The sequence below is a fragment of the Myzus persicae genome, unplaced genomic scaffold (assembly GCF_001856785.1).
Source record: "Myzus persicae strain clone G006 unplaced genomic scaffold, MPER_G0061.0, whole genome shotgun sequence".
Taxonomy (NCBI): domain Eukaryota; kingdom Metazoa; phylum Arthropoda; class Insecta; order Hemiptera; family Aphididae; genus Myzus; species Myzus persicae.
This window is the reverse complement of record NW_019103999.1, coordinates 141047-164786: the sequence shown is the minus strand read 5'-3', so window position 1 is coordinate 164786 and position 23740 is coordinate 141047. Positions and strand designations below refer to the sequence as shown.

Genomic DNA, 23740 nt, shown 5'->3' with positions numbered 1-23740 from the left:
ACTGTGATGCATCGCACTACAGCAGTTAAAAAAAAATATGTATGAATTATTGTTACACCGAATAGGTGCACACAGGAACTATGTTCACCGCGATTCTCGTCGAAACGCCTTTTGCGGTTAGCTCCATTGTTAAAAATATTGCGTCGCGATTCAAGTCATTATTGCAAGTACACACACGTACATAAATAAAATATAATATTATGCTAAATACTTGGTACATAGAGAGAAGTTTAACGGCGGCGGGTCGGTTGGAAAAAATGTAATCGTTCTGTTGGTGCAAGCTGTGTGTATATAATATTACGACAAACGCGCGTGCTGCACATGCACATTTTTATTTCGTGTTTGCTATATTATTATATTTTTGTGTTTACACAAGACCGCATTGAAAATGCAATAAACTGCATGACTGCAATTCATATTTTGACGATATGTTGTACTATAAGTAATAAAATAATATATTAAAATTCATGAGTGCAGTACCTACGACACAGTAAATTATTGGAAAATATGAAAGCCACCTATACGCATTTATAGGGAAACGTTATTTTCTTAAGACGTGCAATAATTTGTAATTTGAAGCATAAATGGTACATGTCCATCACGATCTCAAAATCCTTGAAGTAGGTACCTAGAGTTTTTTTCAAAACATTTCTGCATGTGAATAGCGGTACAATTGAGGAACCGCTCTAGGACGTGGTGTTTAAATATAGTATTCATAGTAATAATAATTGAGCAACGTCCGCGAGAGCACGTGGTCATCGTCGACTTGGCGAAAAATCAAAATGCCGAGTAGGGATTTTTTTTTGTTGATTTCGTTTCTAAATTCGAAGCTATGTCGAACAACAATAATAATAAACACAGACACACACACACAGACACACACACGTATAATATGTAATACGTAGCTCGGTGACCTCTGTCGCGGTAACAGCGGTGTCCGAGCGGACGGGCCGCGGCGAGTGGGTAACACGGTGTACCGCACTGGTAACAACTTACTGCGCAGATACAAACAAGCCGCCATCGATAAACCGAACAAAAACATCAACACGGGCAAGTTTCGCGTGCTACGGTGACGTCACGCGTTCGGCTGTTTTTCGCGGGTCTTATAATAATATCCAAACGATGCGTATACGCTATACAGGGCGCGCTCGAAAACGCGACCGTTTGACCTTTGCGAATATTATTATTATTATTATTATTATTATTATTATTATTATTATTATTACTATTACTCGCATGCGGTCACGGCCCGGGAGAGGAGGATCCGAGTGCACATCAAGGAGGAAAATAAACATATTATTGTACCTAATATTATTGCTCTAAGATCGGCACGAGTGAAAAATTCGGAAAAACGAAATCACGCCATTATTTTATCGCGTCTATACATATATTATTTGATTTTCACAATTTTTTATAACTATGTATGTTATAAATATGAGTATAAAATAAAATACTGACGGTAACCGTCCAGCGGTTTGAATAAATAAATATTATAACTCTCTTCGAGTTTGTTTCAATAACAACACTTATCGTATTATTATTTAGTATTCTCCGTAACGCAAACATCCATTGCGATATTGGGGTAATATTATACAAACACTGCAGCACAGGCCACAGTTGTACATACATTATTATTTTGTACGCCCAGAGAAATGTGAAATAATTTCTCGGGCTGCAAGTTCCGTGTGCATTTTCAAAATCGATGACTACTGTTGTTTTGTTTGTTCGTTGGAACACTAATGGTTTTGTTGGGTTTTGAACAAAACCACGATATAGTAAACATTTATCAAGAATAATATATTATAGGTACTGTAATAAATAATAATAATATGCAGATACTAATTTATTCTCGACAGCTGCGGGCTTCGTAGAAACTTTCCCGAGTATCCTTATACCCATATAATAGGTAGGTGCATGTAAGCGACAAAGTTTAAAAAGTTAATTTAAACGTCAAATAATTGTATTAGGTATATCAGACAAAAAGTAGAATGCGCGCCATTTAATGAATTTCAGATACATGTATTAAAGGTTTAAAATAAACAAAAAAGGTTAGCTGAAACCACATTTTTTTCTCAACACATGGCTGAAATTATAGAGAGCAGGTTTTGTTTACTGCACAGTGTGAATATGGAGCCTCCTCCAGTATGGGATACCCCGCGAGGATTGACCTATTTCTTTAGTTTATTTTTAAAAGCCAGCATGAGCCGTTGTTTCAAAATGCCAGCTTGTAGTCCTTGACACGTAGCTTGATGCATTTGTTTATTATTACTCTTTGAATAAAAATTTAACGATACAACAATTAGACCGACAGTTATTTGTAACTAAAATAAATAAGCAATTTACATTAATGGTCTAATAGAAAAATCCGAGTAAAAGTCTATTAGGTTATTAAAAAGTAAATTGATGCGAGATAGGAGTGTATAAAATTGGATACTTGAGCCTATACTATTAAACGTTCATGCATGCGCTTACATTAAAACGATATTATTATTTTTATTATTATCCAAAAAACTAGCAAACAATAGTTATTTACAGACAACATAATAATATTGTAGAATATGGGGCACGTACGAAAGACAATGTAACCATGTGAAAATAGTACGACAGATTGGATACGATTAATATAGAGAAACTCGAAAAGTGCCCTGACAAGAGAATATAATACACTGCAGTTGAGAGACGTGAAACGGATAATTTGAATTTTCCTGTCACTTTAAAAATTTAATCTACAGAAAAAGTAATTTAGGTGATATTCAGTTGTTAAAACACATTGGTTGTATTTATATACATAGTTTAATATAACTACTCTAAATTTTGTAGCATGTTTATAATAGTTAAAACAAAAATCATTTTTATATTATTGGTCATATACTGAATCATCTTAAATTCTTAAAACTATAAAATTAATCTCTTTTAATTTATTACCATCGATTAGGCCGATTAAGTCTATTTATAATGTTTTTTTTAAAATTTTACTGATTATAATTTCTAATAATTATAATAATTGTATAATACATTACAATCTTAACATATTAATAGAGATTTTTTAAATTTGCACTGACATATTATTATAATACATGGCTATTTATCTCTCATAAACTTAATATATTGTAATAAATATAATTAAATAGAATAACGTGTAAGTTATTTTATTTAAACATTTATTTTTATCAATAATATAACATTATGAAGTCAGATCATTAAAAGGTACACATATACAACAAACTTAGCCTTCCTAACAAAGTATACAAATAAATGTAATAATAAATTCTGATAATTTTGTTTATTCAATGTTTTTTTAATATTTAAATTTTAAAGTTACATGCACGTGTGGCCAGTAGAGTGTATTTGTATAATATTAGAATATAATGTTGAAGTGATTTGACGTCATGTTGATTTTAATTTATTTGTACACGTAAACATAATGTTCATAACAATGTATATCTAGATAGGTAGGTATATACACTGCTACCTACTGAAGTACCGAATCTATGTTTAAAATCAAAATTATGTAATATCGAATGATCATAATGCCATATTTTATAAATATATTATTTGTATCATCCGGATTAGAACAATTTATACTGACTACTACTTATTTTAGGTAAACCCGTGCCTATTATTTTTGTATTGAACTCGGCCATTATCTTATGTATACATGCTGTACATACTACGAGATATTATACAATAATATGAAATGAATACATTTTTTTATCCATATTTTTCGTACCGATAATATTGTAAAATATAGAAAACAAAAAATATAAACGAGCAGCCACCGTACAGTGTTTTGTTGACAAGAATCGAGTTTTGTAAACTGGAATTCACACCATTGACAGGAAAAAGTGTCGAGTTCGAGCGTGATACAATTTTATAATGGAAAAATGTTGATACGATAAAAAGCGAAAAAAAACTAGTGTCAAAATAAAGTAACTAATATTATTTACGATTGAACAGAAACCCACAACTATATATTGTTCGGATATAGGTCAATCGAAATTTCCATAATAATATATTTATTCACAAGTAATTTAGAGCTCCTCTGCTACCGTTGTGATAATAATTAACACAGTTTCTATGACGTATTTAAATCTAATATTTTATACACGTATGAAGTAGTGAAAACATCAGTCCTATACATAACGGTTTAATAAGTCTATAGTACAAATAATAATAATAATAATAATAATAGATACATTTAAATTAATTGTTTTTTTTATTACTACAATCATTGTCGTTAAAGCACTTTTTTTAAGTACGCGCTAAGGTTTTAATGTACGAGCAAACATGTTATAGAGGTTTTTTGCAATCGACGGAAATACTATAAACTCGAAAACACTTGGTTGACGGTTATCTGAGCGAAGGATTTCAAGTACAATGCAATGCAGTTCTTATGTTTTTTTAATACGCAAAAAACTCGATTCTTTAAAAGTACAATGTAGGTACATCTATACTGTTCGGTAAAAAAATAAATACTCGATGTTAAAACGCAATATGTATGAAAACAAAAAGACAATATACGCGTACACGAATAAATCGATATAATATAGTACATACAAACAAAAGCTGTAGAATCCGCTAAAGGCATTATATGTAATATTATAATATAATATATAATTTAATATTATTATTGTATATATTTAAAACCGATTCGTTTTGATAAAATCTTGTACTTAAACATGGGTATACCGAGAGTCGTTTTCCCTGTTTTGACGGGGATGAGAAAAAAAGTATTTACGAAAAACAAAAAAAAAGAAACGATCGAATGACACAATATAATGAAACGAGATGCCATCGCCACCACCACCGTTCGTTCGAGCCACTGATTGATATATATATATATATGATAAAATTATATAATACTATAATTTCCGTGCGGAACACAATCGACGGGGTGGAGAACGACTTAGGATATTACACCGCGACAAAGACCGGCGCTCCGTTACCACGGTAACTCTGGTTTTGACCTACTACGACACCACCATCGCCGCCACCACCACTACCACCAACCCCCTAATCCGGTACTCCTACAACAGCTGTTGTTGTTGTCGTCGGTTATATACATGTATAGTAACTACATACAAACTACGTGTGGCATGGTACAGAAGACGTTTTCTTTTGTTTCGTCGTGTGTGTGTATATATGTATATATACGCTCCCAATATAAAAGCAACGTCGTCACAGGGCATTACCCAATTATTAGCTAATATTCAGTGAGGGGTTGTGGTTTATAAACAAAAAAACGACGATGTAATACTATAGAATAATGCAGACTTAATATAATTAAATTAACGAAATACTCTAGAACTTAAGGCTAAAAAGTATAATTTTTAATTTATAGGATTTCTAAACGGAATTTTAAAATAATATACTAAACTCGACTAAAGTATATGATTAGTATACAGGATGATTTTTTAGGAATGCTCACTCCCGCTTTTCCCCTTAATATAGTATATTTATTCAAATCCTGATTTTTAGAATTTTTAAGTAGACTTAAAGACAATATTTTCAAATCTCTGATATTATTTTACTTCTTAAGGAGTATCCAGTTACGATACAAACTTTTATTTTTCAAATGAGAACCCTCCTTTGTTCCTGAAAATTATTTTGCAGATGATTTTTTTGAAATCTCAAAGTAGGTATTTAAATCAAAATTCTAATGAGTAGTTTCTGAGTTAATACAATGTTTATACTAAGGTCTAAGGATAATAATCCTTAAAAATGGTTGTATAGACTGTAAGAATAAAAACTATGTGTAATGTTAGATGAAGTATTTATTATAATTGGATCATTTTTACAAATTATTTATATTGATAAACTACATAACCCATCGCCATATCCTTATAACACTAAGTTACATAAAAACTACTAGCTTGAATTATGATTTAGATACCTTAACATTTTCAAACAAAATCTGCTTATTAATTTAAAATGAAAAAAGGAGGTTTCTATTTGAAAAACTGAAATTTGGATTGTACAGGATCATCCTCAAGTGGTACAAAAAATGTCAATGTACATCATCATGCTCTTCTATGCGTTTCCATGTCAATAACTTCCTTTTCTAATTTATATTTTTGACATGCCATTAAACTTTGGGTAAACAAATTCAAATTTTTATTTTTTTATCGAAATCTTGACAATCAAAAACCCTTTAGGGAAGATTTGGTATCGTACGCTAAAATCACTTTTTTCTCGTGGTGAGACATAGGTGTTTATTTAGGCGCGTATTGGAACAGAGGTCAACATACTGAGTAAGTTATGGTTTTGACTTACACTATATTTTGTGCTATATAATATGTGTATAAGCACACACAATATTATGTATGCGGTCACTGCAGGATATTACGCAACTGCCCACGCGCGATACGCGAGAATAGAACGTTTTCAGCTTTACGTTCATATATATAGGTATCCCACTATCCCCACAATTATAGTTCGTTTAGAAAACACGCTCTGTGTGCTCTGGCGATATCAGAACATTGTATTGTCATTATATTATGACCACAGCGTAGATTTAACCTTTTATGTGTTATAACGCGGACGCGTGCAATGTCTTAGAATTATGCGTACCCGTAAAACGACGAGAGTAGATGATAAAACCTTAGCTGAGATAAGCTGCCTTCAGAGTGAGGACAAAGTGTACGCGGAGTGACGGCGACGTCGGAGAGTTTAATACAGTCGATGGGTACATACAACAGCTGCAGGAGAGAACGAGGACATTTTGCAATGTAGATGTTAGGTAGTAAGTATACGATATTTAATGCGGGTGCATATTATATAGAACATATTATAGCAACACACCGCTAGACGGAGAGATACATCAGAAGGAAGTGAAAGCATTCCCCTCCCCCCCCCCCAATAATAACGGCAACACACTCACACACACATGTCTACATATACAAATAAATACAATACGTAAATACTATCGAATACCGGAATACATAATAATATGTAAAATGCACGTACATATTATAGTATAGATATATATTGGTGCACTACGGTGTATCAGCTTGCTTCCGGTCCGTTGGCCGAGTCGCCGTATCGCGAGCTTTAAATAACAACAAATAACAATAATAATAATAACAATAATATATGCGCGAGCACACACCACGCACGTACATTAATATTATTATTATCTTGTTTTGCATCACCCGAGTGAGAAATGGAAAAAATTACAATCGAAAAACTGTAGGCCCCGCACCGTTTCGCACGCGCGCGTATATATAACCGGTTGAAAAATGTTTTGGGGATTAAAAAAAAATTCACGAGTTCCACGATGTGCATATTATGTACATAATATATATTTATGTATATGTATATAATAATATATGCTTATTTTTCGTGACTTTCTAAACAAATGCCTACGGTTCGAGAGATTATTATAACGAATTATTATATACGCACGGCCACGAGATTTAAATACCTACCATCCATTAAATTATATATTATTATTACACACGCACAGAAGTGAGGCAGAACACTAAAAATATCGGACAATATGTATTTTTGTGCGTAAATAATATATACGTTGCACATGTGTGTGATGTGTGTAAAAACGATCGTTACAGCAATCGACAGTTTATCGACTTCGTAAAAAACATACTACTCTAAGGATGTAACTAACTATATTTTTTAAACAAAAAAACCATATGAATAAAATAAGCATTTTGAAAAATATTCCTAATGGATTTTTAAATTTCCATCGTCCAACTTTCATTTTCTCGGTTCGGATGGAAAGTATACACTTAAAATCAATATATAATGATATATACTATATAATACTATACAGTTAATTGATTTTAAGTAACTCGTGACTATATAAATACACGGGTCTATTGAAGTTATCGAGTGTTTAAAACGAACGAATGTAAATATTGTTTTGATGACCAAACCACACTAAAAACGATCATAAGTACTTAATACTTATGGCACTCTTAATATTGCATAATAAACGCTTAGATGACGTACGGATAGATGTACACAGTATTTATATGGTTTGGTCTTGAAAATAAAACCTTGATTTTATTTACAACTAATAAATAATATATAATACGATATTACGAGTAATAATTGCTATATAACGTTATAATGTTATTGCTGTCGTATTATTATACTACACACCGTTGCATCATGTACTAGATTCCTTCTCTCAGTTCACGTTTTAAACGCATATATATTATATACATCGCCTTTTTCGATATTATCCTCTCTCGTCCCAATCGTTATTCCCTTCAAGTCTCTAACTTACCACTAGTACTATACCTTTGATATAAGTTCGTCGTGATTTGCCAGGTGCGCTCTGCAGTGAATGCAAGAGTATGTCCTGTGGCAGTCCGGCAGATACGCCTGAAACGTCTTGACCATGATGCTCTAGTCAGCGGTACTCGGTTACGGGTTGAAACATGAAGTTCAAATGCATCCAGTGTAACTGAAATACAACAAAACAAAAATCACATTAATTATAACGTTCCTGTGCGAAAATAATTTTTTGCTTTAATGAGCTGCCATGTTCTGCGCAGTTCGTAAATAAAAAAATAACATGTTTATGTATGCTCAGTGTAAACAACCGAAGCAATATTATATTTGCGTCGTGTCGCTTAGGTTTAAAAAAAAAAAATATTATTCAATGTAAGTACTTGGCGGAACAATTTCGGACTAGCATTACGAGTCTAGTATCGATTTTAATAATATGTACGTACATTTAAATTTATTGCGCTACCCAAGGACAAACTGACTCTTACCCCCACAAGTAAACTCGATCAATTTTTCCGGACTTGCAAACTTGCTTCCGAAATGCGCATTAAGTGAGGGATAAATAAGACGATTCTGCTGCGTCAGATTGAAACGCGTACACAATTCAAATACGTTTAACTCAAAGCTTTTTGGTCCTATATAAACTTTTTAGTGTGTGAACTAAAAATAAACGGTCTGAAATCGGATTCAAATATACTATAGAAAGTTCAAGTACTATGCCTATTCTTTTTGTAAATATGCACTAGCTATATATGCATGCGCATATATAGTAATTTATTTAAAATATATGATATTATACGACGTACTTAAGTTGGCACAGTGAAGTTTTGCTGCAATTAGTGACTACATAGTGGACACTTATATTATATACCACGATAAATGCGTGTCATATATGCGAAAAATGCATGTGCAGTGTGCATAATAATATAATATAATTATGCAGCAGTACAGTTTTATGAGTCAAAGACAACGGTTTATGTTTGTGTTCATATAATTGAAATCAAATGCAGTGTTTACAAACATTTTCTATGGTTTTTTCTTTGAATATAAATTGATACTTAGTATTTACTATACAGGCGCATTAAACAGACATGAGCACTTGTCTTGCACGTGAGATGGACAATCTCGATAACATTCTTCGAGTCGAAAGATATTTAACATTCGAATTGTTGTACTCTACTCGTGATCAAAAAACAAAACGAACGTTGTAGAGATTTAAAGTGGATTATCTTATGCAGGTATTATAAAAGCCTGAGAACCAAAATAAACGGGATTAAATTACGTTTTCTGTAAACCATTCTGATAAAATTGTTGTTAGATACAAGCAATATTTTATTTTAAAAAGTGATTATTATGTCGGACGGGTCACTATTCACTAATAAAATTTGAATAAAGGAAACGTTAATAATCAGTAAATCAGTCTATATTATAACTATCATTTGCATTTATATAATTGTTTATGTAATATACGTATTATAATATCTTCAATTATACATTTATTCTTCTAACTTAACAAAGATTAGATATTTATTATGATCTAAAAATAAGTAAGTTATAGCAATCAGTAATCAGTAGAAATTATAGAAACAAAGTTACAAAAAAACTAAAACTTAAAAAATTAATTTGATTAGTTGTAGTTTGAAATCCAGAGGACAGTATAATAATAATTTTGCTCTTGAAAATAAATTAATGGACCAATTGCATGAAATAATTCTAGAAAAATTAATTGATTTAATTAATAATTAATATATTATCTGCAATAATAACATGCATTAATATTTGAACCAGAAATGTTACCTAGATTTGTTTTCTCTTATAAATAATGATGCAACGATAAATAAATTGAATAAAATAATAAAACTAGGTCAGAATTATAATATTAAAAACTAAATCTAAACAAGTTTTTTTTATTCTTCGAGTTTCAGCTGTTTTTTTTACATAACATCCGAAAGAAGACTTACGTTACATTATTATTTGATATTTTTATTTTGAATTCAGTTTCCGTACCACATTTTACCCAGCTTATATACTCTTTATACTATAGTTCCTAATAGTATACAACGTGTGCCCAGACGTATATATTGTACCAAAATCCTCTCCATTAATATACAAAGAAAACAATTTTTTCGCCTGAAGACTATAAAACGAGGGGTAAAATCTGACACGAGATAGGAATTTTTAATAGAAATATAAGCCCATAAAACGGTGGGATGAACTTACAAATTACGGAATAAGGAGTTTCGATAAATGCGAAATTTATACTGCGCATATAAGGCTTAAACATGATAGGTCGATTGAGTTCGAACTCTTAAAAATCCACGCACGGTTATTAAAACGACAATTTTCAATGAATATAATATGGCTGCTTCCGGCTTCAATATTTTAGTTCTATAATCACGTGCAAAACGTTTATGCGGATTTTTTTTAATGTACTTTTATAAGCTCATCTTATATCTTTTACCGGTTCTTTGGAACTTAATATTCCTATGCCATTATATATTTACTGTACATCCGCGTACCACTCCAGTAGTTTCGGAAACGTTTCTTTTGAAGTCTCCCGTGGGAGACTGTCTACTGTGCAGTGTAGTACGGCCATCAGCTTATAAGGTTCTAAACTGACCATGCCAAGAAATAAGAGTGGACTGTGAGTGGTGATCTGCAGCCACTTTTCATATAGGTACCACGCACTAAATATATTATAAAGTAATTTATAGCATGTGCAGGCCTTTTTTTCGGCCAGGTAAAACGTCACCTGAACGTTATTTTAAGTGTTTAAGTTTAACATTTTGGCAGAAAAATATACGCAAATGTTATGAAAAATAATATGTTATCTAAATTAAAAACACATGCCATAAACATTGTTATATAATATAAAACCTTAAACTAGTTAACAGTATATAGTGTTGTTTATCGATTATACTTCCGGAAGGAATTATTAGGCCCTGCATTCAGCTGCAGTATAGGTAGACCTATCACCCCTTGTGCACGCAAATGATTTATAGTCGCATTGTATTTTCAACGTATCTGTACCGATCGATTAGGTTATTCGATGAATAAACAATACTACATTAAATCAGGTATGTCCTACAGTGTACATACAATTGTAGGAAATTTCGATGTCACAGACTGACATCTCGTCGTCGATTTAGAAGTAATGCAGGTATCCGCTACCATATAGCTAATGATGATGAGACTTTGTACACATATAGGTGTGGGGTGCCACTCGAGTGACGAGTTGTCAAAAAATTGTGTTTAAACGAATGTAAGATAATACGCTCGCCTACGACTCCGGTCACGAAAACCACGATAACAGTCGCGAGTGCGCATTGTTCTTCGATAATAATATCACAGAGTATACCAAATATGATATAAGACTATTATATACCTATACACATAAGACGGCTGTAAAATATAAGACGGTAGCGTTTTACGCGTCGATTACTGAATACTGTTTATATTATTGTATTATACACAATATAATAGATATATACGGATACCTACTAATATATATACCTTATACGCGGTAGCAGTGTACTGTAACGGGTGCATATAATATGTCATTAACATTATATTGGCTTCTGAAGCTAAACAATACTCGATCGCACGCGCGGAACTTACAATGAGTAAAAATCGTGTACGATTTTGATTGAATACAATTTTCGTTTTCCAGATAGAACCGACGACGACGGGACAAAGCACGCGGGATATTAGTATATTACACGACAAAACGCATCATTGATGTTTAACAAGACGTTTCACCTCGGTATACACTTCCTACGCCATGGAGGAGATAAAGATGATAATGATGATAAAAAAATGTAAGACACGATGCCCATCGTTACAATACCTACACATAGGTATTATTTTGATAATATTAATAGTATAATACGTTGTACGGTACGATTTCTCGTTGAAAAACACAGTCGGGCCACCTGGCTCCGTGCCCGCAGAGTCCGCGACGTTTCTTTGTTTCAGAGGCGGCGTCACGTAATATACGTAGGTATAACAATAAAATAATAATATCTAAATATCGTACGCAGGTCGCAAGTATATCTTTTCGGTATTGTGCTCGGGTTGGCCGTTGCATACATCATATATTATACTCACACCGGTCCAGACTTCCAGAGAACGCGGCGTCGTCGGTAGTACTTTTATAATTAAATTCATTATTTGTTTGTTTACAGAGACAATATGATAATAATATCACGATACGGCGAAACCTCGAGGGTAACCGGAATCGGTCGGGGACGAGAAAAATTCGTGTTATCGAAAATTCGAGAAGTAGAAAACATTGTAACATGGACAAATTGAAATTCAGGATCCCAAATATTTCTTCGAATTGTCGAAAATTCCATTTACACAGACGTTCCAGTCATTGAGGTTCCACGAGGTTTCGTTTATAATATAGTTATTACGAATAAAGTTAACATAAAATCAAAATACGAAATTCGAGGAAATCAATAATTTCGATACCTGTAACGTGCAAAAGTATATTAATAAGACGTGTAATGTCAGTTTATAAATCTGCAGATTGCTTGAGAAACGCTGATCGTATAATGTCGATTAGTTCGTCGTTCAAGGCTGTTGTTGGACCGTTGCGGGTTACCGTGGTATAATATTATAGATCTGTGACGAGTTTCTCGGTTGTGCTATTTCATAACAGAAAACGATTCGTTTGGCGATATTAATCTATTTAGACTTCGCGTGCCAGTCGCTGGTCCTCGGAGATTAAGTGTACGAAAACGGACAAGTGTGCTTGTATACAACTCTCGAAGATTATCTGCGAGCGGATGTCTGTTTGACGCTGTAGTGCTGTACTATTCCATCTTATGGGCCGTTCTGCAGTTCTTTTTTTAGTCCACTTGTGTATGATCTCTATATTTGTTTCTGGAGTATTATTATTCCAAAACCTCTGCCAAAATATCTCGACTTCCACCTTATAAATGTTTTATCGTATCGCGTGTGTTGACGACGTTCTGGCATACGCGTATCGACTCGGTTATCTCGCCTGCTGCACATTTGTGTATTTAATATTATTATCTGTTTGAATTTGATATTTTTTCGCCGGAATTTCGCTCTTACAGCTTTGGACGACAACCATCATACGAAATAAGATTTTCGACTGATTTATATAATATACTTTAATATTATTTAAAACTGTTTTCCACGGCGGTCGATACCCAGTGGCACGTGCGGCCGCTAAAAAACACGTGGTCAATCCGTGCGCCACGACTGCTGCAAGCTGCCGCTCGCCATTATTATAATTATGGTTGTCATATTTTCCGGCAATCTAAACGGTATAATTTATGTTATTATGGTCCAATGCCTTCCGTTAATAGCCTTCCGTCAGTCGTTATATTATAATCACCGTAGTCGCGTTATCATAAAATGTATTACCAAAAAACGAATATACCAAGCAAAATCCCAAAAAATAATAATAATGAGTGACGGGAGAATGACAGCGACTGAATGGCTGTAGATGTGGCAGCCAATAAGATAAGTTGAGATCAAGTCTACAGACGGATCGTCATGAGTGAAAACGTATGTACTTATATATAGAGAGGTCACAAAAAAACTGAGGTTGGAGACAGCTTAACAGTAATAACATCACAGTGATGAACTAATATTACAACAGTTAGCGGATCTTGGATGAGGGGGCTACACCCACATAGATTATTTTTAATATTTATATACCGAGATCAATAATATTACTTATAATATTATATATATTTATAATAAAGTAATTTAATTAGAATTATTGTCTTAAATATTAAGTAGGTATCTAACCTTTTTTAGATTTTTTGGATTTTTTAAAATTTATCTTACATCTTTGAATATTATTTTATTAATGATCAAAGTGCTCGTTACGAATTCCAACTATAGTATCTCCCTTTGACAAAATCATTTGACAACAGCATTATAATAATAATATATTATCTCATCAGCGTGTAGGGTGTAGCCCACGAGCGTGCCAAAAGAATTATCCGAGGAATTATTAATATTGAATTTTACCTATAAGTCTAATACCTATTGCAGCTATAGTGTGCAGATATAACTGTGAAATCACATCGATCCATAGATATAATATACTTTGATTATAATATATTATATTTATCGTCTGCACACATATGAGCGAACAATATTGTACTATTTCCTATCCCCGAAATTCGTTTGTGGAATAGTCCGAATAGATAACAATTTATATTACAATAATATTATTGATATAATAATATGCGATATTATAAAATAGGTCTTGGCCTGGCTGCCTACGTTCGATTTATTTTCCCGTTACAACTTTACTACTAATGTCTATTATGCTCGTACGCCTGCCTCGGCCAGCTATTGTTCTACACGATGAGATCTATATACGCACACACACCGTCATACATATATAATTATTTATTATTATTACATAATATACAGGCACTATATGCGGTATTAGTTCGGGCAATTTTTCGTATTATAATAATGGGTCCAAAAATAAAGTCGTGTGCGCATTGTTCTGCATTCGCCTTTTAGCGGTCGTTTTACGGCACTCGTATTGTACACAGACGTCGAAACAAAGAAAAACTAGAGACGCTCACTTAAAGGGCTTCGTTATACGGCCACCTATCATGTATATTGTATGATATAATAATATAGGCTGCAAAAATAACCGTATCATGACGAACTCTCTGCGCGGGTATGGTCGAATTGCACTTATTTTAGTCGAATTGCACTTGGGTTTAAAAAAGGTAATGATCGAACTGTACTTGGGTTTAAAAAAGTATTTTAATAAAATTATCGTGCATTTGAAGGGCTTTTTTCTTTGCAGAATTTGAAATCATTCTCCGAGGTAAATTAAGTAGTTTTTTCATGATTATGTATCAATTCAGACCGAAAAATTACTTTAGAAAATTCATCTAGATATACTTTTGAAAGACAACCACGATGGGTACAACGCCATTTAACACCATCATTTACACGTTTTTCTTTGTAAAATGAATGGAATGGGGCCTCGTAACAGTCGCTGCCATCAGTCTGCATGCACGAGACGGGTTCCTTCTCTCGTGGCACAGAAATACTGGACGACCTGGGATTGGTCGTTTAATTTATTTTGCGAAATCCGTAGTGCATTCTACATTATTTTGTCTCAAAGCTCTAAAAAATGCATTAATAATTTATTAATGAGGTGTTCTGTATACATTTCAACTATGTAATGTATAGTAACAGATCTGATTTTAAGTAATTCAATTTCCTTTACGAAAAGCTCAAAGTAAAAAATTCGAGGAACGATTTTAATGAGGTCTTATAACTTAATCTTTATTTATATCGTATAAAATGTACTCGAACTAAAAAAAAACTAAGTTTAACATCTTTAATCAGATAGTCAACATCATTAAGTATTTTATTCAGACATTCAAAGTGTAACTTAGATCTAGTTATAGACATTTAAAAATAACAACATTGTATATTTATGTTTAATATTTCGTACGTATAGTGAATAGTATAGGAAGAGGACGTGAAATGTTTAAAAAACCAGTTAGCGGAAGTATACATTACATAATATTATTGAGGTATTGTTTGGTAGCTATAAAAAAACATTGTTGTGTTGCAATTTTCAACAAATAGATAATATTCTGGTATAATATTACAGGATGCGGGCTGAAAAAAGATCACGGGACAAAATATAGATTCGACACGGCGATAAATCCGTGCATTGTGATGTGTAAAAACTTGTCAACTTCGTAATAGTTATAACCGCATAATATAGTGATAAGATCGTGGCTATGACTGGGTATACCTATCGAAATTGAATCGAAAGCGAAAATCGCGTTTCGACATCGAAAAATCTTAACAACACGATCGGTATAATTCACATATTATTATTATAAAGCATTTTTATAGGCTGGTACCGAGAGGAAAAAAAGGTCCACAAGGCCACGTAAATCCATCTGCCCCCGTGAACACGGCCACTGGATTAAAATAATATAATATCGCGGTGCGAACATGTCGTCGTGGGTGTCAAAAAAAAAACACGATGTCGATGCCCGACCGGCCCGCCAGCCAGCCGCCCTTGATTTTATTTCCCAACCGCGTGTTCGGCTCCGTCGTCGTTATTGCAGCGCCAAAGTCACGGACGAATAACACCGTCGCACCGGGCAGGTGCGTGTAAACGGTGTGTTTTATCGCAGCAGATATACATTTATACAAATGGACGTTTTACATTAGCGAGACGGCCGACTTGTCGTCCTCGTAGGTGCCTACCTATACTCACAAGTCGAGGGGTTGACGGGCCCGGCCGACTTTCCTCATACATTTATACAATAAAAGCTATATGTCCTCGTTTACATATTATTATTATTATTATTATGTTATATAGGTACCAGTTATACGAGTGTATTATGCTCACTCCAGGCGCAGCAGCTGGTGCCCGTTTATAATATTATGTATAGTAAGCGAATAATATTTTGACACGAACTTCAGCAGCAGGATACACTAAAATATAATGTGATGGACAGACGGCGGACTACATTTTTATAGTGTCATCGGACGGAACCACTTCACCTGCGTTTCATCGGTCGACAAACTATGCTGCTGCAGCAGACGGCGTGCAGCTTGTTTTACATGCAATTATCATATTTTATGGTGGTAGGTGGTTGGGTATGCAAATTATGCAATGTGCGATTTCTTCGCGATATAATAAATTATACATAGATTGGTAGGTATCGAGTATTATTACCAACGCGGTGAGGTGCAGGTGAACGAGTCGGCGTGCATCGACTACTGTTTTCACACGATTCGTAGGTTTTCTTTATATATATTATATCCTGCTGCATCTGTAATAGTAATGCCAAGTTTGCAGAAATCTGCACGTTTTGAAATAGTCGTACTATATACATTACACTTCAGTGACTTGACGCATGGACCTCGTGAGAAAAATCGAGTAGACTTTCCTGGCTAGCGATTATTTTTTATCGACCGTGCATGAGGCTTACAAGGAAACCAGCCGTCCATCACACTGCAGCTGTAATTGTGTACACTAGCAAATATATAAATATATATATATGTTTCAGGGGTACCTATAGTTAATGTTAACACAATTGGATAATATAGTTTTTATGAATATGCAGAATGTGCACAATGGCTAATGTTGACATCATTCAACATTTCAACGATATGGAGGTTTATACTAATATATATATTATGTATAATATACTTTATAATTATCTTTTCGCCACCACTCCTCACTCCAATTCCTAAATTACCGAAATTCGAATGTAAAGGTTAGCTGTAAGGATTATGTCTGAAAATCCTCCCCGTCGTCTCAAAAGAATATGGTGCAGTGACTTAGTGAAATTGCATAAACGAAATTCATGAAAGTGTCACTATAATATTATAATAAGTAATTTGCCTTAATAAAACGAACAAAAAATATGCTTATTGCACAAAAAACGATCGTAGTATATGACAATTAAAATAAATAAATATACTATCATGTATTTATATACACTGCAATACTGCACGCCACTGTAGTGTTGTCGTTTCCTGGCCACAGCCGAGACGGAACTACGAAAATGACGAATATTATTCACCACAAACACGCCGCGCACATCATTAGGAGGACCATTTGACAAAGGAAACCATAACGACGACGAACAAGTGTGTCTCTTTGTCGTCGTCGACGTGGCCGAAACCGAATGCGATGTCAGCCCCTCCACCTCTTCTCCTGAGCCTGTGGTTCATGTCATACAATTTTGAATTCAAATTATCATATCCCCGTGTAAAAAGAACGCTTTTAGTGAGGCATGTCGCGCGCGAGCGATTGTGACAATACGTCGGAGCAAGACGGGAGGGGAGTGAGGATATGATGACTTACCCCCCCCCCCCCATCAATCCGACCACCATACAATCCATGCCGCAGCTGCACGATTCGATGCGGTGACATTGTAGTAATGAATATTATACAAAATGCGATTGTACAAAAGAGGAGATAAGAGTATGTAAGCGTACCCAATTTCCTAATTAGATTCTGAACAAAAACTTAGTTGGGAGCCCCCAACAGCAGCCGTTTTGGATTTACCGGAATAAATCGATGTTTTGCTTCCCGCTCGCAACATGTGAGCAAAAGTGCTGCGAAGTCGGGCCACGTACAATAATATTGGTTAGGTATTATTATTATACAAAGTCACATGACCAGAAACGAAATTCACGTAAATAAAGGAACGTTCAACGGTAGGTACCTAATCTAACGGTTGATATCAAATCAAATAAAATATCACACACTTTTTGATCCTTAATCTATATCACATTTTATCCGCACACTTATAACTAAACAGCGATAATATTATCATACAGTCATAAAACTATTAAAATATTAGACATCGATAGCATAATATTATAACAAACAATATAATATGACGTTAAAATAGAATTCACGGTTTCATAAAGAAATGTGAATGTTCTTCGTTCCTGTGACGACGGCACCTCTACAACATACAATATAATATTGTATTGGATGTGCGTTATGCGTATTATATAGAGTCACGTGGTCAGAAGTCGAACTTTCGTGTATGATATATTAGATTATATATGTTTTCGTCGGAACGTACACAGCGGAAATAATTCAATATAATGCACATATCATATTATATAGTAATATAATACGTAGAAATATATTATTGACACGGCGTGTGCAGCAGTGCAACCGAAAACTGTCATGTGCCACCAAAAGGTCAGAACATCTGATCAAAACTACATTTTATTTTTATTATTATTGTATTGTATTGATATTATTCTTTCTATGCAATCATTTATACATGAAATAGTAATAAAGCGCAGAGTTAAACCAATATTATTATTACATATTGCTTGGTGTGTTGTTTATTCGTGTCCACTTACTGCAAGTACAATATCCTGTGGTAGGAGATTCACCAGCACTCGAATAATATTTTATGATATTGTTACTATACTATACAAACTCTATACAATACGAATGAGTATAATAATATTATTATTTTTCGTGATATTTTAAATCGTGTCATTTGGTGGGTGACCAGAGGTAACTACGACCGACCACAACGGACGCGCTAGATATGTTTCGCGATACATCCTCGGTCGGTTTCGATGCTATTAAAATGTCTCATAATAACTATAATTTTGTAATAGGAACGCCGACGGGTGTATTCCAATATTTCAGACTTATTACACACAGAAAACTTCAAGGTGTATGCGGTGATTATTTGTATATTGAGTACATTAGTACAACTATTATTAGACCGTTAAAGAGTAAACGTCATATTGTTTGCATATTAATCTGAATCACATTAAATCTGAATCTGTTAAATTTGTGTTTGCCACAATAAGAATTTTAAAACCAATAACAACTGATTTCATGTGTTCAGTGTTTTAATTTCATCCAAACGATTACACTAAAGTACGGGTAAATATTATACATTAAACGCCTTAATATTATATTGTTCAAATATTATTCACACATCACTTGTGATTAAAAAGCTAAACATCGAAATATATCGTTTCGGAATAATATATTATATTATATCTGTTTATGTAGGCATAGAATGAGCTCGTTATGACTTGGACAATCGTACAATATTTACGTTTATGAGTTTAAAACAAAACACGAATAGTATAGCATGTAATTTAGTGTTTAATAATTATTATTATATCTTATTATGTATTATACAATATTTGAGTCTATATAAACAGCAATTAACAACATAATCCAATATAGAACATTAATCGCTACTACTTAGTTCTCGTTGGTTTAGAACAACATTATTGAATACCATCGGTATTATGAAATACGAACGTGTAATTTAACGATAAAACAACTCTTAGATAATCGCTAAAATAATATAATTATAAACCCAGTTAATTGTTTGCTGATTAATGTATATTTTATTGTGACTTATAAGTTATTATAACAGTGCAGTAAGATAAATTATCACGATTTTTTTTTAAACTACTCGTATTGTAGATTATCTGAACAAAAGTAAACAAAACACTATATATTGAGTGATGAATAATTTAAAATTCGACGAATTATTTCAATAAATCGCGGAAAGACGCTATTATAATATTATGGGATAGTTTCGAAGCATTCGTTGAAACTCTGCCTGCATCGTGAATAATATATTGATGTCGAAAAAAAAACACAAAATAATATAATATTGAAATGGCTTTTAAGCGAACATATATTGCTGGTGGAAGATACGCTTTGAAGATAATAACATACATAATATTATAACGAGCGTAAAGTTCATTATTGAATGTATGCTAAGCATACATTATTAATTGAATTAGTATATAATAATATATTATACATAGTAAGTTCTATATTTTAATTATTCTCTCACAATTTAGAAGAGTGGCCTTCGGTCGTGCCATTGTATACCCAACGGCGTTATAATATATTTCATACGTGTTTTCAAAAGTGAATTAAAACTCGCGAGCTATACGTATACCCACTAAGGCATGTATTACGTGTGTACGAGTGCAAACGGAACCAAACGTGGACAGGAAAACTTGAAAAAAATTCACACACAATTAATAATAATCACACAACAACGGTATTCAGGACGGAAAACCGGGGAAAATATCGCGGTCCGCGCACGACGGGCAACGCGAACACAACTATACCTATCTATATAACTGGACGATATAGTGATCGCGTAATTCTGAGCGATTTTCTTCGTTTTTTTTTCGAGGTGTGGGCGGGGCAAGTACAATAATGCAATGTGCATTCGAATTGTTATAAATCATCATATTATTACGAGTAGATTATGTGCATCGTATGGGTTGGATTTCGGGCGAGTAAAACGTCGGGGAAAACTAGCGAGTCGCGAACGATTCGGAAAAAATAACCTCACGTGAACTCCCCACCGACGTCCGGCGGTGGCGTCGACCGCACAAAGCGGTATTGCGCGCCGCCGCCGCCGCTTGTTTTATATTTTTTCGCTGGACTGTGGAGGCAGCGGCGGCTGTCAATGCCCTCTCCAGGTACGCTTGCGACTCGGGCGGCGGTAGGGGAAATCGAGTTGTATTTAATAATAATAGTAATAATGATAATATATTAATGTACGTGAAATACACAGACGCGAGCGCCGCGCCGCTGCCAACGGATTTTCTCGGGCTAAACGACGACCACGATAATAATAATATATATTCTATAATAATATTATATAACGCGTGTATAGCGGCCGGAAACGCGACGACCGGTCGTGAGAGTCTTCGTATAGTCTAGTTATATGTGAACACTAGTGCGTTGTACATCACTAGTGTAATAGTCCAGTGGCGTATATATATGGGGGGGGGAAAGCCCCCCGGGCCAGAGCCGATATAGTGAAATTACAGGTTCAATTCAAACACCAGACATGTTTTGGCGATGCAGTTTTAAACACCTATACTCGGTTACCAATGCAGTTTAACTCATTAGGTATAAGTTTGTATGCCTATAATTGCTTTATATTATATATATTTATATTATATCACATAACCATCATAACCCGCGGCCCGTACGTATTGTCTATGTTCATACCTTATAGGTTTTAGTTTTTGGTAGTCTAAATGACTATATATGTGAATTATGGACATTGGAATTTGAATCAGTGCTTTAATAGTTTATGTTTACATACTTCGAAGATACGTTCTATTTTTTAGAAATTGATTTCCATTCACTGTTGCACTTACATTGTTTACAAGAATCTTTCAACACTATAGGTTGATTGAAAACCTTTTCGAGGAATCCACAAGGAAAATATGTTTGATTATCAGGACTTGTTTTTTGATGGTTCCTCGTAATATAACGTTAGTTGTAGATGAAATTGTTAATATTTGTTCAAAAAATTAATATTTACATGATGTTTATAAAATAAAATAGCGCAAACTCTATTGTTTATGTTATAATTATAACCACTCCGGCTCCCCAAAAAATGTCTAGTTCTGGTTATACGGTGCTATGTTTGACCAATAGTAAATTGGCCCATACCAAAAATAATTCCTATATACTCCATAAATTGTGCGACCAACCAAATTACTTTAATATCATAATAATATAGATATTGATATAATATTATTATGTTTGTGAGTTAAAGCATAATGTACTTCGGATTTCGACAATTCGGGGATAACTGTTCAAAACGGCAGTTTATTTATAATTATAATAATAATATTAGTGGACGATATTCGGCTCATATTTTCCGGTTCGAGAGCGCCTCCTCAGCACACACCGTCACACGGACGCCGATTATCGTTAATATTATTATTACTCGGAATTCGCAGTATCGGTATTATTATTGTAGTTTTTTTTTTTTTTAATATCACAATGTGTGCAAACTGGGTTTACAGTAACACTCCGCACCACAACGCATATTTATTTATTAAATGGTGCTTGAGTAGCATTTATTGTGAACGAGTCAACACTCAAAAATGATGCACCAGCACCACCCCATTGAATGAGTTTAATTACTGCGAAGAGATCGCTCTCACAACCACCTAATTTTTTCTATGTATTTTGGTATAGGTATACCCAAAACAATAGGAAAAATGTTTATTCCGAGAGTGTATATGATGCATCTTTCATCAAAAACCACGTAAGTGGTAACGAGTTAATTATGTGCGCTTTGTAGAAAATGATCGTTCAGAGACACTTGATACAGGAAGGGTTACTCAAATTTTCAATGCAACAATAATGAGTTGGGAAACACACTTCCTATACAATTATAATCACATAGTGATACCACCCTCTTAAATCTCTAACATCATTCCCACCACCCCTTAATATTTCTTCTGGTCTAAACCAAACCGTTGGTTCAGCGCCACTATTGGCGGACCGTAGTACACTTTCCAACAAAAGATTGCTTACGACATAATAATATTATATGGCATAGGTACAACGAATATACCACTCCACGATGTATGGCATTCGCTTAGCGATGTTGTGACCTGCTGGGCATTTTTAGGATTTAGTGTGTGTGACCTATCGGAAATAATAAAAAATACAATTAATATAGGGAATAAACTACAAATAGGTAGTACCTTCCTATGTAAACATAACTCAAATATATATAATATGTGATATGAAAAAAAATTAAAAATAATGGAACAAAACATGAAGATAATATTATTTTAAATAATTATGATACGCATAAACTTTTTTACGTCTCCCAAAAAAATGTGTGAACAAATCGTTGGAATTTTTTATTGAGCGGTTGTTGATTTTTTATCGAATGATACCGACGTTCGGCTGAATGGCGTAACCAATTAGATTTTTATTAGTTCAGTGCTTTTTTACTAAGATATTGAATGTTAATACTAACTGTATGCGTTATATTGTTTGTGTATTAGCCCCATATTTAAAGGATTTACAATATTTCCTAAACTATTGATATAGTTAAGCGTTAGTTTAGCCGATTTCTTTAAGACTGTAGTGGTATGACTTTCATTGATGGATACTATATAGTTAAGTCCTTGGCAACATTTCTCT

The 23740-nt window shown here is 33.8% G+C and overlaps 1 protein-coding gene across 1 annotated transcript in view; it reads right to left on the bottom strand.

Moving 5' to 3' along the window:
* The window catches only part of LOC111037429 (protein yippee-like 1), a 42250-nt gene that overhangs the window by 11527 nt on the left and 6983 nt on the right, over positions 1-23740 (bottom strand). The window contains exon 2 of the mRNA XM_022319996.1: positions 8263-8428. Coding sequence (XP_022175688.1) covers positions 8263-8364 — 102 coding nt within the window. The 5' untranslated portion in view covers positions 8365-8428. The remainder of the gene's footprint in view (positions 1-8262; positions 8429-23740) is intronic.